Source organism: Pollachius pollachius (assembly GCF_949987615.1).
Source record: "Pollachius pollachius genome assembly, chromosome: 19".
Classification (NCBI taxonomy): Eukaryota; Metazoa; Chordata; class Actinopteri; order Gadiformes; family Gadidae; genus Pollachius; species Pollachius pollachius.
Genome location: NC_136952.1, coordinates 11,903,978 through 11,920,876, shown reverse-complemented (window position 1 = coordinate 11,920,876; position 16,899 = coordinate 11,903,978). Strand labels below are relative to the sequence as shown.

Below are 16,899 nucleotides of genomic sequence, written 5' to 3'. Positions count from 1 at the left end.
AAACGGGACTGTTGCACAGAAAAGAAAATGTTAATGCTCAATTCTATGGAGTCTTTCCTTGGACAATGAAAATGACAATGTTTTATTTATTTTACTGCACTGAATATTTGATGGTTCCATGGTCAAAGTACCCCCACTGGTGGTTACATCATGAACAAGTTTGGGAAATCCTTTGCTTAGAGTGTGCAGTGACTGTTTAACTAGTTGAACCTGTGCTCATTGATTGCTCAATGCATGTCAGGTGTGCAGTCTTACCCAGCCCCACAATCCAATCAGTCTGACTCGGGCCAGATGAGGCTGCTTAAACCAGCTGTCAACCACACACAGTTTTGATTTGAATGAATTGGGTACAAAATAAATGTTTGGTATACCTTGAGCCATCGTTAGGTTAAGCAGGGTTGAAGCACTGACTGCATTAGAGCAGAGATGCTGGTAGCAGTCTAAGTGTATGTCATTAGTACTTCCACGTATGCTGTATGTAGGAGGTAGGCAGGGATGCCAAAGGGAATCGCCATGCCGCGCCGCACACGCACAAACACATTTTGGCGGCTCGATTCCGTTGGTTTCTTTATCCTCCAAGGATCAAGCACAACAGCAGAGAATGGAAGGACGTGGGCTCAGTCTACTTACAGTGCAAACAAATGCTGGAGACCAGTATTCAGCTGAATAGCATGTCCATTGAATGTACATGTTTAGTGCTCCACTCCCACGACAGTCACGTCTCAGAACAGAGAGACCGAGTTGACTCTACAGCATACCCCTGGTGGTGAATACCAATCAACTCAAACGCTCAAATACTATGTTAAAACATTATGTAATGTATGCTTATGCATTTAAGGTATTCATGTGTGTGTGTGTGCTTGTGCTTGTGTCTATGTGTGTATGTTCGTCTATTTGTTTTTGTTTGTGGGGGTGTGTGTGTGTGTGTGTGGGGGGGGTTGAGCTAATGTGTGTGGGTGGGTGTTTGTCTTTCTATGTGTGATTTTGTTTGTCCATGTGTGTGTGTGTGTGTCTATGTGTTTGTCTATACATGTATGTGTGTATGTGTGTGTGTCAATATGTTTGTCTATGTGATTGTCTATACGTGTGTGTGTGTGTGTGTGTGTGTGTGTGTGTCTGTATGCCATGCGCGGGCCCCCGCCTCCAGGAACGTGGACACCCTGATCGTGGACGTGTTCCCGGTGCTGGACACCCCGGCCAAGCAGCTCATCTGGCAGTTCATCTACCAGCTGCTGACCTACGAGGAGCAGGAGCGCTGCCAGAGCAAGATCTCACGCTTCCTGGGCTTCAAGAGCGCAGGTCAGCCCACCTGTAAGGGCCGCACGTCGTCTTGTTTGGCTTGAGTGAACGGCGTTTAATGCGCTAGCATGACTGGGAGCTACCAACCGCACGCTCCTCCATTTATTTGTTTAACTGGAAGGTAGACAGCGGAAGGACATCTGAGGTGGAGTCCAGTCTACTTTAGTGTGAAGAGGAGAGGATGAAAGGGAGGAGAGGGGGTGGTGAGTGGGAGGAGACAAGGGGACGGGAAACAAGTGGAGGAAACAGAGGGAGGGCAGGTGAGGTGAGGATATGAGAGGAGTGAGGGAGGAGATGGCAGGAGAGTAAAGTGGAGGAGAACCGAAAAGAGGAGGAGAGCAGGGGAGGGCGGGAGGAGAGGAGTGAGGAAGGAGAGGGGAGGAGAGCAGGGGAGTGGCGTAGGACAGGAGTGAGGAAGGAGAGGGGAGGAGAGCAGGGGAGTGGCGTAGGAGAGCCAAGGACTGAGTGAGGAGAGGAGAGAAGAGAGGAGTGAGTGAGGAGAGAAGAGAGGAGTGAGTGAGGAGAGGAGAGAGGAGTGAGTGAGGAGAGGAAAGGAAAGTGGTAAGGAGAGGAGGGGAGGGGGACATTGAGGGGAGAGGAGTAATTAAGTGAGGAGAGAAGAGAGGAGTGAGGGAGCAGTAAAGGGATGAGAGCCTAGAGCGAGACCATATGCACTCTAAACTGGCGTGCTTGATCACACATTGCATTAGGGAGATCCTGGAAAACGTTAATGACCGTTTGGCCGACATTCGATGAAATGTACATCTGTATTCCCAATGATATCTGGAGGCAACTGCATATGTGTATATATTAAGCATAAAAAAAGTAAAGTGATCCTTTGTGTGTTTGTGTGTGCCTGGATGTGTGCATGACCAATTTGTGCATGCATGCATACATGCATTGGGCTTGTGAATGTCTATATGCATGTGTTCTACATGCGCTCATGTCTGAATATGTTTGTGTGTGTGTGTGCTTGCATGCGTGCTTGCGTGCTTGCGTTCGTGAGGCTGTGTGCGTGTGTGTGTGTGTATATGTATGTGTGTGTGTGTCTGTGTGTGTGTGTGTGTGTCTGTATATGTGTGTGTGTGTGTGTGTGTGTGTGTGTGTCTGTATATGTGTGTGGGTGTGTGTGTCTGTATGTGTGTGTGGCTGTGTGTGTGTGTGTGTGTGTGTGTGTGTGTGTGTGTCTGTATGTGTGTGTGTGTGTGTGTGTGTGTGTGTGTGTGTGTGTGTGTGTGTGTGTAGCGGCGGTGGAGCCTGAGCCTGTGGTGACGGAGCACCACCGCAGGAGCAGCTCTGTGCGTGTGCGCAGCACGTCGTACCGCAGCAGCATGCAGGAGAGGAGCTCCGACGACTGCATCATCGGGACCCACCTGGGGATGGGTACGGCCCACCGCAGGACTCTGTCACACACCGGCCCCCCGCCCGCTGTCAGCAGGGGGAGGTCACGGCATTGGCCACATACAGGGGACAATACGGGGGTGGGGGGGCGCAAGGTGTACCAATTGTGTGTGTTTTTAATATCCTATCGTGCTCACAAACCTGTTTTAGGGCACAATGGGATATTAATAATATTACCATGGTTTAACAACTTCGTTGTAAATTCAATTTTTGGGGTAATTTGTTAAGTAAATGCTTAAGAAACAGCATGTCAGGGGTTAGGCACCTCGCTCGGGGATGCTCATCCTAAAATAGTTCTCGAACCCAGACCTTGTGAGTCTGTGAGTCCCTAAACTGGACCCTATCCGCAATAAGTAGGACTGAGCATGAACCAGATCTCTCTTTGGCCTTCAGACGCCAGCGACAACAAGGTCAACAACAACACAGAAGGGAAGCGACGCGCCGTGAGGATTAAATGCAATTTATGGAGATGAATTGCATTTATGGAGATGAATTCATGGAGATGAAATCACATGACCCAAAGAGGTCAGGGGTCGATTCGTCTGTGGATGGGATTATTCGGTTGCTCTTCCCGCGTGCCTACGGGATCCTCGTAGGCAAAGATCGAATGTAGAGGCGTGGGATTGTGCGTCGTGTTCACGGGAGTGTGTTTCATAAGAGTATGAAAACAGGCAGACTAGCACCCATGTCCACACACAGCTGCTGTCTGCGTTTTAGAGGCAATACCAACGGTCGGCTCTGCTGTCTTTTGAATTCAGCCAAACATGCTGGCTTTCAGCAGCCAATGGAGGACAACGATGTCACTGCGTGGCGCCGGTATTGACCCCATTGCATCACGCATACACCTTACAACGCTTTTGTGTCCCCCCGATGCATTCTCACGCTGTTAAGAATAGAAGCGTTGTAGCTATAGAGCCTCATCGGAGAGACCCACCTGTTTTCACTATCCCCATCGCCCCCCCACCGTGTGTTTAAGAGCGCTGATTCATGCTGTGCACCTCCTGCTCCGTTCGGCCCCTCCTCCTCCTTCTCCTCCTCCTCCTCCTCTCCTTCTGGGCCTCCCTCCAGCGGGGGCCAGGGGCTGGAGGGGGCCGGAGGGGAACAGGGCGGGGCCGACGTGCTCCAGTCCCGCCGCTGACGCCCTCTTGTGCTTTAGGGATTCATGTCGAAGCGCCCGACAGCCCCGAGGAGAGAGAGTGCGGAGACGGGACCTCGTTCCCAGAGTCCCCCGACATGAAAAACGTGGGTATCCGTCCATTCTGCTCCCCCTTCGCCCCCCCCCCGTCCCGTGAAACCCAACGGGTTCACCGACGGCATGGTCGGTGATGACGTCCTCATCAACGACCATGCGGGTTGTGTTTGCTTTGTTTGTCCTTTTCTGGAGTTTGTGTGTCCTTTTCAAGGTCTGTTGATCTACGTTCATGTTTTACTGCGATTCAACACCTCCTGGCTGCCTGTTTGTTCTGGATACAACACTTTTTTTTTTTTTATATAATCCAACATTTCAAATCAACAATTTCAGTGAAAACCGCTTTAAGCGTCAAGGTCCACATTTATGCCAATGCTAAAATACAAAACACTGAAGCCAATTGAGCGGCGTTGTCGATTTTTCTCGCCGCCGTTAGCAACCATTTGTTGTTTGCTCTCGGCGTGACGGCCCACCCAGCAGCCCGGCGGCCATGTTGTGCGCGTCAGGCTTCCAGCCGCCGCCATGCTAACCCGCTGGTCACGCCTCCATCCCCCGTAGATGTCAGGCCTGTACACGGAGCTGGGCCACGTGTACACCGCCAAGAGCGCCTCGGCCCCGCACGCCGCCCCCCCCCTCGCCAGGCCCTGAGGGGCGGGGCCAGGCCGAGCCCTACCGAGGCCGCTCGCTCTCCCCCCTCACCCTCCCCCCGCTGACAGGTACCAACCAAGCCGCTGTCGTGCACACACACGCACACGAGCAAACATACATATAGACACACATATAAACACACACACATAAACACACACACACACACAGCACTGAGCACATGAGAGAAAACTGCACACATTCACAACACAAAAAAATGCATACATTTACAAAGTTGCACAATATCATATGCACACACACACACACACATTAACAGAGACACATTAGCAGGCGTACACACACACACACAAACAAAACCTTGGATCCATAAGTCGTCAAAAGATGTCCAGACACGTGTACATTTACGATATGGCTTGTGGCTTGTAGCCATGGCAACGCCTCGGAGAGAAAAACTCCTGCAGGGGGCTTGATAGGGAACAGTGGTTTGCGTATCACCATGGCGACCACGTCTCTGTCCGCCGTGCTGTCGACCCAGAGGTCAAAGGTAACCTCCCAGCATGCAACAGTGAGACTGTGGCGTCCCTGTCCGGGAGCCACCGGTAACAGGACTCCCGCCTCACCCCCGACTCTCCCCCCAGGGAGCCACACCAAGTCGGGCCTGTCCCTGTCGTGGAAGGAGCCCCTGCCCACGCCCGTGTACGAGCTGTACCACCAGGGCAGCCAGGAGTCCAACCCCTACGTCAGCCTGGAGAGCCCTCCCGCCTCCCCCCAGCCCTCCAACGGCAGCAGCGGGGGCCTCAGCCCGCCGGGACGCCGCAAGAAGCTGTTCACCTTCTCCCGGCCGCCGCGCAGCCGCGACACCGACAAGTTCCTGGACGCGCTGAGCGAGCAGCTGGGCCACCGCGTCACCCTGGTGGACGAGGGCCCGCCCCCCCCCGCCGACAACGACTACGAGGAGGTGAGGAGGGGCGCGGGGGGGGCGCGTGTCTATGACGGGCGTTGTTTCGTCGTGCCGGGGTACATGTTGTTTTGGGGCGGTGCAGGGCTTGTACGTCAGAGTGCATCATGGGATGTTTTGATGGTCGACACTTAATTCGGCCATTTTGAGAGTACTCAAGGGAGGTGTAGCAGTGCGACAATCGTAAACTAACGTAAATATACTATAACTTTGGCTAGAGAAAATGTTGTTTTTGACACGTCTCTCATAGACAGTCTCAAAGACAGCAATGGCTCCCCATAAGTCATAAGTCATTTGACGGTTAATCACAAAAAATAAACCCTTGCTCCTACGCTTCCAAAATGGAGGCGATGTACTAGCACTATTGCCATATTCTGTTGTGATTGGAGTTTGCACGAAATTGTTTGTGACTTTTTGTATATAACAGATAATGATCAGATTGTTATCAGTGTGTATTTCATGTTACTAATCATTTGATTATTTTGATGCGTTCTATCTTTAAGTTGTGGTGCTTCACGTGACGGTAGATGCCATGCTAATGTACACTACGATGAACACTTGTGTCACATGAACAGATATTTCAAGGTGGTTGTCATGGTTTCAGAAGAAGAGATGGGCCTGTAAGTAAAACAATAAATAATAATAACAGTAATAGTTATATATCATCAACTATAATAACCAATCTACACTAATAAATATCCTCTGATTGTATCTAATTGTGATTAAGTAATGTAAGCTGTACTTATTTGTATTCCTAATTGAACCATAGCTGTAACATATTTCTTACAAAAATATTACAAATGTATAAGAAACAAATTTAGGAGTAATAAAGTAATAAAGTGACTTAGCTTCAAGGTAAGTGAGGTCCACGCCTGATATTTTAGACTCAGGACACCTTAGCGATGAGACCGTAGCGAAGCACACTTCAACCCCAGGGATGATGGACTATCAGTGGCTACAGCGCAGCCATTAAAACGGCAGCTTGTTATTAGAGCTGTATATCTCAGTGACACCACCAGGATGTCAGGAGAGTTGCAGTAGACGGGGGGGGGGTAGAGAAAGAGCTGACGGGGCGTCTCGTTAGACCCGAGGAAAGTTTGCGGTGGAAGTCTGGGAGTAAGCAGATTTCTCACCAGTGGACTTCCCCAATTAGTCTGTTACTTCTTACTGCTGTGGTCATTCGTGGAATCAGTTTGATGAGCACTCTGTGAGACAGGTTTATAGGAAAGAGACCTTCAACAGACATTTAAGAGTCCTGAGGCAGCCATACAGGGAGTGGGAAGAAGATGTATACGAGGTAGCAATTAGACAGACAGTAAGAGATGCATATCGACACTAAGTGGGAATCAGACAGACAGTAAGTGATGCAGATAGACACTAAGTGGGAATTAGACAGACAGTAAGTGATGCAGATAGACACTAAGTGGGAATCAGACAGACAGTAAGAGATGCAGATAGACACTAAGTGGGTATCAGACAGACAGGAAGTGTTAGGCAGTTGTACAGGAGGCGGGAAGTAGATGTATACGAAGTAAGAATCAGACAGACGGGCAGAGATGCAGATAGACACTCAGTGGGAATCAGACAGACAGGAAGTGTTGTGCAGCTGTGCAGGAACTGGTAAGTAGATGTGATGATGTGATGTGGACACACAGGTAGTACAAAGCAGACGTACAGTAAGTGTAAACCCGACGCCCAGGAAGTGTGTGCGTGTGACAGGAAGTCCCTCCCCCCCCGGTACAGATGAGCTACAAGGAGGAGCAGGAGCCGTGCTTGGCGCCGCGCCAGCTGAGCAGCGACGGCAGCGACGGCCACAGCAGCAGCGACGACGTCACCTCCTTCTCCTCGGGCTCCGAGCCCATCCCCCCGCCCCCCTCCCAGAGCCCCCCGCCGCCCCCCTCCTTCGCGTCCCCCATCCCGCCGCCCTTCCAGTTCACCGACCCGCAGCCGACCGTGCGCTTCTCCCCGGAGCGCATCCCCCGCGCCCGCATGGCCTTCCACCCCCAGCACCCCATCATCCCGCCGCCGCCGCCCCCCCCGAGGCTGCTGCTGTCGGGACGGCCCCGGCCCCACCAGGCCCCGCCCCCCAGGGAGGAGGCGCCGGCGGCGGGCTTGACCCACGACCCCCAGCGGTTCCAGGGCACCTTCGCCCGGATCCCGCGCTCGGGGACCCAGACGCTGGCGGGCCGGCGGTCCCAGCCGTCCTCCCGGACCCCCCACCTGCCCCGGCAGATCAGCACGCCCCAGCCCCTGAGGCAGCCCTCGCCCCAGCCCTCGCCCCAGGTGCTGCGCCCCAGCCACCTGGTGCTGCAGCGGCACCACCAGCTGCACCACCAGCACAGCTACCAGGGGCCCCTGCCGCCCTCGGCCCAGGAGGCCGCCCACACCCAGAGCCACTCTCTGGGCCGCAGCCCTGCCACCGCCCGCACCACCCGCACCGCCCTGCTCACCCACAAGAGCTACGACGCCCCCCTGATGGAGCTGCCCCCACCCAGGGTGAGTTCACTCTTATAATGATGCGCTGTCGTGTATATCAACCTTTTTAATTCACATTTTCCCCCTATAGAATCCCTATCGTAACATGGATGTGTTGTAAATAATAAGGATAGTCCAAGTAGGGAACGCATGTTACGTTTGATTCAACATTACAGGAAAAAGGCCGATTTTCAACCCGACGTGTAGCCGCTGTCGTTTAAATGAACCCGGGCATTGAGGTTCACATATACAGGGCTGTCAATTATGCAGCGTTTTTGCAACGGCAGAGTGGGAAGCGATGCCATAGTAACAGAGGTGCAAAAGTGTACTGTTTCTATTTGGATGATACGCAGATTAGAAGATGCTGAACAGATTGCTCAGTGTTCAGGCGGTTCTCAAACCTGCTTTCCCCTGGCCTCTCGTGATGCTGCTCTGAAAGTGGTGATGGTGAAGGTGGCGATAGTGATAATGATGAAGATGATGGGTTTAATGGTGATGATACTGAAGAGGATGATAGTGATGAGGGGGATGATAGCGGTGATGATAGTGTTGATGATGATGATACTGAGGAGGATGATAGTGATGAGGGTGATGATAGCGGTGATGATAGTGATAATGATGATGATGATGAGATGATGGTGATGATGGTGAAGATGATAATAGTGATGTGGGGGTTGGTGATGATGATGAGATGATGGTGAGATGATAATAGTGATGTGGGGGTTGGTGATGATGATGATGAGATGATGGTGAAGATGATAATAGTGATGTGGGGGTTGGTGATGATGATGAGATGATGGTGATGATGGTGAAGATGATAATAGTGATGTGGGGGTTGGTGATGATGATGAGATGATGGTGATGATGGTGAAGATGATAATAGTGATGTGGGGGTTGGTGATGATGATGAGATGATGGTGATGATGTTGAAGATGATAATAGTGATGTGGGGGTTGGTGATGATGATGATGAGATGATGGTGATGATGTTGAAGATGATAATAGTGATGTGGGGGTTGGTGGTGATGATGATGATGATGGTGATGATGGTGAAGATGATAATAGTGATGTGGGGGTTGGTGATGATGATGAGATGATGGTGAAGATGATAATAGTGATGTGGGGGTTGGTGATGATGATGAGATGATGGTGAGATGATAATAGTGATGTGGGGGTTGGTGATGATGATGATGAGATGATGGTGAAGATGATAATAGTGATGTGGGGGTTGGTGATGATGATGAGATGATGGTGATGATGGTGAAGATGATAATAGTGATGTGGGGGTTGGTGATGATGATGAGATGATGGTGATGATGGTGAAGATGATAATAGTGATGTGGGGGTTGGTGATGATGATGATGAGATGATGGTGATGATGTTGAAGATGATAATAGTGATGTGGGGGTTGGTGATGATGATGAGATGATGGTGATGATGGTGAAGATGATAATAGTGATGTGGGGGTTGGTGATGATGATGAGATGATGGTGATGATGTTGAAGATGATAATAGTGATGTGGGGGTTGGTGATGATGATGAGATGATGGTGATGATGGTGAAGATGATAATAGTGATGTGGGGGTTGGTGATGATGATGAGATGATGGTGATGATGGTGAAGATGATAATAGTGATGTGGGGGTTGGTGATGATGATGATGGTGAAGATGATAATAGTGATGTGGGGGTTGGTGGTGATGATGATGATGATGGGGATGATAGTATTTATAATGATGATGCTGATGACGATCTATGTTTAAGTTCATGGTGAGGTTGAGCTTGCTGCTGTTCTCCCCCCAGGTAGCCCCTCCCCCAGCCCCCCCCCTGCCCCCCTGCGAGCCCCCGCCCCTGCCCAGGGCCAGCCCCACCCCCTCAGAGTCCAACCACATGAGCGTCAAAAGGCTGCGCTGGGAGCAGGTGGAGAAGTCTGAGGGCACCATCTGGGGACAGGTGGGGTCTGATGTCACCGTGCACACACACACACACACACAAGTCAAAACACACACAAATATATACACAAACTCACATATTGTTTTGAACCCTGTTTTGGAATAATAAAAATATATATATGCAAAGACAGCACTTGCTATTGTGAAATGGCGGTTCTTGCATTTTTTATGTTCCTTGTGGCTCACACTGGTAATGGCACAGATTCAAACCAGCCGGCAGGCCCCTTGTGCATACAATTAGAACACTCAACATGCAATGTTACGTTAGTGTCCTGTTTGTTATTTTTTCCCGTGAAGCTTGGAGAGGACTCAGACTACGACAAGCTGAGTGACATGGTGAAGTACTTGGACCTGGAGCTGCACTTTGGGACTCAGCGCAGATCCAGTAGGTTCAGTAGGCCCCCTGCATTATCATCGCCACCATCATCACCATCATCGTTACATCAAATGACCCCTGAGGTCTTGTATGGTGCATAGAGTCCTTCATAGATCTGACCAGTGTTTGTGGTTGGAAAATGTCCTTGTAATTGATGTTGTCTTGTTACCTCCAGAGTCTCCATGTTCTTCATTAAGCAGCCTTGGCCTCCTGATCAAATCCATTCTCCATGAGGCACCACCTCCTCCTGCTCCTCCTCCTCCTATACCTCCTCCACTGCAAAGCTCTGTCATTGAGGAAAAAAGGCGACAGGGCTTTTATTTTGAAAAACAAATCCTATATAATTAGAGGCAGATATATTGTGTGTGCAATGACAGAGCTTTACACAAAGGTTCCATTCCGTTGACCTTTCACAACCTGCTTTACCTCTAGAGTGTGTTTGTGTCTGTTTGTTTGTATCTGTGTGTCTGTGTGTGTGTGTGAGTGTGTGTGTGTGCGTGTGTGCTTGTGTGTGTGGCTGTGTGTGTGTGTGTCTCTGTGTGTCTGTGTGTGTAGTGTCCTCTCTCGGTGCCTGGAGAACGTAACCTTACCGTGTTATTGAATGTATCAGTGTCCCCCCCAGAGCCCACCTTCCTGCCTGAGAACTTTAAAAAGAAGGACGTGGTGGAGATCCTGTCCCATAAGAAGGCCTACAATGCCTGTGAGTAGCCAGCTGGAGGTGGGGGGTGGAGGTCTGTGGGACGGCCTGCAACCTCTCAAAGGCCCCAGTTTGTCAGACCCGAGGTCAATCCGCAAGCCTCAAAATGCCAGCGCTGTTAAAAAGCAAAGTATCCCTTGATGAATCGTTAGTTTGATTGAATTTTCAAATTGTAATTATTAAACACAACCGCCACATAAGAATCCAGGTTTGGTCTAAAAACCCAATCCGGCCACAGCCCATGCCTCTCTATCAGCCTTCAATCATGTTAACCCCCCCTTCCCCTCTCACCGTGAACCTCTATAACTGTAACCTAAACATCACCCCTCCTTCCTCCTCGCTTGTCCTCCCCCCCCCCAAAACACCACCCCTCCTTCCTCCACACATGCCCCCCCTTTCCACCTGGAACCTCTATAACTGTAACCCCAACCCCGTCCTTCCTCCATCCCCCCCCCCCCCCCCCCCCCAGCCATCCTGATTGCCCACCTGAAACTGTCCCCAGCCGAGCTCCGGCAGGTGCTGATGACGGTCACCACCGAGCGTCTGGAGCCCGCCCACATCAAGCAGCTGCTGCTGTACGCGCCCGACGAGGAGGAGGTGAAGCGCTACCGGCAGTTCGACCAGGACCCCACCAAGCTCAGCGAGCCCGACCAGTTCATCTTCCAGGTTCATTTTTTTTATTTAACCAGGAAAGGAAACCGTTGAGATTAAAAAAGCTGTTTTTCAAGGGAGTGCTGGCCAAGAGCCAGAAAAAAAGGCAGCAAAAGTTACAGTTACAACATGCAGACGGCAATTCAAATGATAAAAAAAGTAAAGGAGGTCGTCTCAAGTGCTCTCAGCCTGGATTTAAAAGCATTCAAAGAAATGAGTTCAGTTATTCTCCAGTGTTTTGCAGCATGCTCCATGTAGAAGGAGCAGAGGAGATGAAAGCCCTTTTTCCCACTTCTCTGCGGGCAAATGGAATAGACAGCAACAACTGATCATTTGAACGCAAACCGTAAGAATCAACACTTCTCTGTGTGATTAGATTGCAGATGTAGGAGGGCAGTAGCCCATGCATGGCCTTGTTAATAAAAGTGCACCAGTGTCCCACCCTCCTGGTGGACAAAGAAGGCCAATGATGGGTGATTTTAGGGCTTGTTCGCCAACATTGCGTCATGGGAATTTTGTTGCTGATACAATTGCCATTTTGTGATGACTCGAGAATTATAGTAGTGTCAGATCGTAAAGCAATGTAAGCATACCGTAGACCAGGCTAATGAAGACGTTGTTTTGGCTTTGTTTTTACCATCTGGAAAGCGTGGTTTTTGACCAACGACATTTCTAACCTTATATTTAGTTTGGATTCGAACATTAACCAGGGACAGGTGTGGGTTATTGAAGGACATGGAGCTCTGGTTGTCAGGACTATTAACACTCAATAACGGATTGATCCCATCTGGAACTTAAAAAAACGTTTGATTCACATTTTCTACGTTAGAACAGCCGTAAAATACATCTGTGAAAGGCCTGATTGCTGAACGGGCCTCAGCCAATTCTCAAACTCAATATATCAAAAGGAAAACAGAGAGGATCAATTGTTTCCAACGGGTTGTGAACGTGTCGTCCAGATGTTGATGGTGCCAGAGTACAAGACGCGCCTGCGGAGCCTCCACTTTAAGACCACCCTAGCGGAAAAGACTGAGGAGATCAAGGTGGCCTATGAGTACATATACAAGGCTTCCACTGAGCTGAGGACCAGCAAGAAGCTGGCCAAGATCCTGGAGGTAGGACCAGGAGCCAGAAACGGGAAGTGTGTGTCGTGTGGTTTTAGTCACGCTGCTAGCAGATCTCAAAACAATTTCTTCAGCCAACACTATCATTTCTTTTTTTACGCATGCATCTTTACTCTTTTTATCAATCGTACTTTGTAGGTCTTATAACTTTAACTGTTATGTACTTCTGCTGTAATACCCATATTTCCACTCAGGGGTTAAGAAGGGTTATCGTATTTAATAATAATAATTCTTTGGTTCAATACCTGCATTTCATACAGCGAAGGAATCGATAAAGCCTACAAGTTACGAAACAATTTCCTTCTTCTTTACTCAAGCGCAACTAATCCTGTGAATGTGTGAGTGACGTTCTGGTGCTGTGTCCGAACCCAGTTTGTGCTGGCGATGGGGAACTACCTGAACAATGGCCAGCCCAAGAACAGCCGTACCACAGGCTTCAAGATCATCTTCCTCACAGAGGTACCCTGGACGCCTGTTAGAGCTGCTGTGTACTGGAGAAATATCAGATCATTTTAGAAAAAAAAACATGTGTGCTAAGCTGTCGGACTGCCAGATGTCCACAGCCGTACCTGTAGTGATCCATTTGCAAGACAGATAACCCATCTATCTGCATGTACCTGGATCCAGAGGTCACTCTGTATAGAAGTCTCCTCGATGAACTTGCAGTAATAGCACCGACCTCTTTCCTCTTCCAGCTGAGTACGACCAAGACGGTGGACGGTAAATCTACATTTCTTCACATCCTGGCCAAATCTCTCTGCGAACACTTTCCAGAACTGCTCAACTTTGACAGAGACCTCACAACAGTGCCTCTGGCAGCCAAAGGTACAGCACTAATACAGCCAGCAGGTGGCTGATTAATATGCAGGGACACTGTGTTCAGATTCCCTGGTGATCTGTTTTATATATGGAAAGTTTATTTTTTAATAATTTTGTTTTAGTTTGTGTTGGATGTCAAAGGAGAGGGAAGTGAAATCCTCATAGTTAGTCAGGTCTCAGTCCTGTCCTAGCCAGGCTCTGTTATTGAACTGAATTACTGGAACCCACTAACTAGTGCTACTGTTGTTGCTGTTGTTGTCACCGTCCAGTCAATCAGAGGGCGGTCACATCGGAGCTGGTAGACCTCCACTCCACCATACAGGACATAAGGACCGCCTGCGCAAAGATCCCTGCCACCTCCGAGGACCACTTCGCCTCTGTCATGAGTGTATCCTTCCAGACAAAGTAGTGCCTCGATAAACTAGAAACTGTTTCGAGATCTGATCGCTCGAAATAGATTACTTATTTCGACCAATCAGATCGCTCAAAAAAAAACAAAGAACATTTAAATCGATCTAATTTTTTTAAATTTTTTAGAGCGATCGGATCTGTCTAAACAAAACTTTTTGGGAGTGATCTGATTGGTCAAAATATAAATATTTTCAGAGAAATCTCATTGGTTGAAAAATATATTTCTTTTGTGTTAAAATTAAACGAGTATTAACTGTATCTATCGGATTGTATGTATCTCATTAACCGTTACCATTCACACCAGATCGTTAGAACATTGAATCGAAACGCATCGAATCGTTCCATATTAAAATGGATTGTCCCTGAATCGTATCGTAGCGTATGTATCTAGATACGTATCGGATCGTCCTATAAAGGAGAGATGCACACCCCTAATACATACACTAATAAACAGAACAACAACTCTAAAGTGAAACAACATTTGACTTTACTGTTTACAATGCATAACACCCAAACACACTCGGGACCCAACAGTTTGACCCTTGACCCCGGGCCCCCAGAGCTTCCTGGAGAACAGCCACCCTGCGGTGCAGTCCCTGGACGCGCTGCAGAACCGCGCCATGGAGGAGTTCTCCAAGGTGGCCTCCTACTTCGGGGAGGAGAGCAAGGCAACCAGCACCGAGGTCTTCTTCGGCATCTTCACCGAGTTCATGTCCAAGTTTGAGGTGAGACGGTCACTCTTTTATATTGGGTTACAAAAAGCCACCAGGGTAAGATGTTACCAGCGGTGCTTTGTCCTCCCTAAATGAACAATGGTCCCCTCCATGTTAACCTGCTACAGTAGCATCTGGAACACTCTTAGCATTAACCACTGAAGCCCTAATATTAAGTGAAGTGATTTAGACCTTTATTCCTAACAGGATATTCCAACTCGATTAGAGCACGTTCAGTACAGGGTGTGTGTTTTTGTTAGCGTGTGTGTGCGTTTGTGTGTGTTTACGTGTGGGTGCGTTTACGTGTGTGTGTTTACGTGTGGGTGCGTTTGTGTGTGTGTGTTTACGTGTGGGTGCGTTTGTGTGTGTGTGTGTGTGTGTGTGTGTGTGTGTGTGTGTGTGTGTGTGTGTGTGTGTGTGTGTGTGTGTGTGTGTGTGTGTGTGTGTGTGTGTGTGTGTGTGCGCTTCACAGCGAGCCCTGGGCGAGACCAAGGCGTCCGAGAACCCCCGCAGTCCCCGGCTGGTCTCCCCTCTGGCGTGGTAGGAACCCCCCCTGATCCCCCCGACGCCATGTCGACGGCGACGCCCGTAAATTCCCCCCTCTCACTTTGCTCTCTTCAACCAAAGTGCCAAGATGACACCCGGATCACACCACCTCCACTGCCAGGGCTCAGACACCCCCACACCCGGACACCCCCACACCGCTAGCTAGAACTCCTAAGCCGCCCTGTTTAGAGAGAAGGGAAGTTTCAGGTCAAAGGTCAAAAGAGTGACCATTTAGGAGAAAACCAAGGGGCCAGTTCTACATTGATGTGCATCACTGTGTAGAGATTCTGGGTACCTGGGTGCTGACTGCACTGCTTTCAACGCACCGTCTGGGTGCCTGTTGGGAAGCAGTGACAGAGACATAGGTTATAGCAACGAGTGGTCTAAATATACAATTATTACTTTGTTTTATGTATGATTATACAGTTAAAAAAAAGAAAAAAAAGAAATATATATTTTCTATCTGAACCTGTTCAAGAGTTGTATAGATTAAAAAGGTTGATATATAACATAGATATATGATACATGCCAGTTGATTGTACTTATGCAGATAGCAACAGGCTATACCAGGGTTTGGCAGATTACAGTTAAATACAGTTGTGCTCTCTCTTCCAGACCCCTATAGAGGACTATTTGATTATATTGGTTGTAGAAAACATAATGTAGGCCTACAACAATATGCAAAAATCTCTACAAAATTAAAGTGACTGATATTTAAGGGTTTTTAAAAATGCGATATCAGTGCAGGGTTATCGCCAACATGAATGCCGTCCGTTGTTTGAAACAAACAAGTTCCAGAAGTTTTCTTAGTTCAATGTTGCCGGCTTGTTACAATAGACGTACCGTTAGTTTCACAAACGCACTCCCGCTGGGAGAGCTGGGCCGCAGGTGGAATGACACTAAAATAAATGACGACTGTAAATAGATATTTTCTGACGACTCCATTTTCAAAGATTGAATGACTCACATACGATGTAGCGATGTTGCTATGGTGTTTTTCTAATGTTGGCGTTATTGACGTTGAACGTTCCTACAGTTTGCTATGCATTCTCTGTCTCTCTTTTGATGATATGCTCTATTTATGCTGAGACTCCGGTGAGCACACACTTGAAGCGTTTGGTTATTGCACAGCTTGAATCAGGCTTTAGAGGTACCTGTGATCGTGTGTTTGAGTGTACGCTGGCTGCAGGACAGTGCACTACAGTGTTTCGTTGGTTTATTTTTTTCAAAGTCATTTGCATGTTGTGGAAGTCAGTGTTGTAATTTATGTTAACAAAAAAAATGCACATCTGCTCTTGTTTAGTTTAATTTTATAGTTGTTTTAAAATAAAAAAGAGTCTGTTTAATGTTTACCGTATTGTCTCCGCATTATTTGGAAAAGGGCCTAAAAACAATAGCACAAACGAAGCAGGTTTTGATTAACTTTTACTACTGATTGAACGAGAAGGTTGCTGTTATGTTAACTAGAGTTTTCGCAACCGCATTGCGCACGCTAAACCTCTAGCTGTAATTAACAGGGTTAATTGTTCAATGGAAAGTGCAGTATACTATGCATGCAAATCAATTATTAAATAGCTTTTACTGTTATTCAGGGCTGATGAGTGCATTGACATTTTAAAATGCAAGGCAACTACTATTGGTTAGCTGAAAATGATCATTGAGATAAACATCACTTCCAGTGTCCT

At 48.5% G+C, this 16,899-nt stretch overlaps 1 protein-coding gene across 1 annotated transcript in view; it reads left to right on the top strand.

The window, feature by feature from the left end:
- Positions 1–16,564, top strand: part of grid2ipb (glutamate receptor, ionotropic, delta 2 (Grid2) interacting protein, b) — a gene marked incomplete at its 5' end in the record, with an annotated part of 39,271 nt that extends 22,707 nt beyond the window's left edge. The window contains 18 exon segments of the mRNA XM_079757040.1: positions 1,148–1,299; positions 2,545–2,682; positions 3,857–3,942; positions 4,448–4,501; positions 4,503–4,605; positions 5,134–5,453; positions 6,029–6,073; positions 7,197–7,949; positions 9,729–9,878; positions 10,175–10,262; positions 10,876–10,953; positions 11,420–11,616; positions 12,561–12,716; positions 13,098–13,184; positions 13,421–13,550; positions 13,814–13,932; positions 14,516–14,680; positions 15,141–16,564. Coding sequence (XP_079613166.1) covers positions 1,148–1,299; positions 2,545–2,682; positions 3,857–3,942; positions 4,448–4,501; positions 4,503–4,605; positions 5,134–5,453; positions 6,029–6,073; positions 7,197–7,949; positions 9,729–9,878; positions 10,175–10,262; positions 10,876–10,953; positions 11,420–11,616; positions 12,561–12,716; positions 13,098–13,184; positions 13,421–13,550; positions 13,814–13,932; positions 14,516–14,680; positions 15,141–15,212 — 2,893 coding nt within the window. The 3' untranslated portion in view covers positions 15,213–16,564.
- Positions 16,565–16,899: the final 335 nt, after the last annotated feature.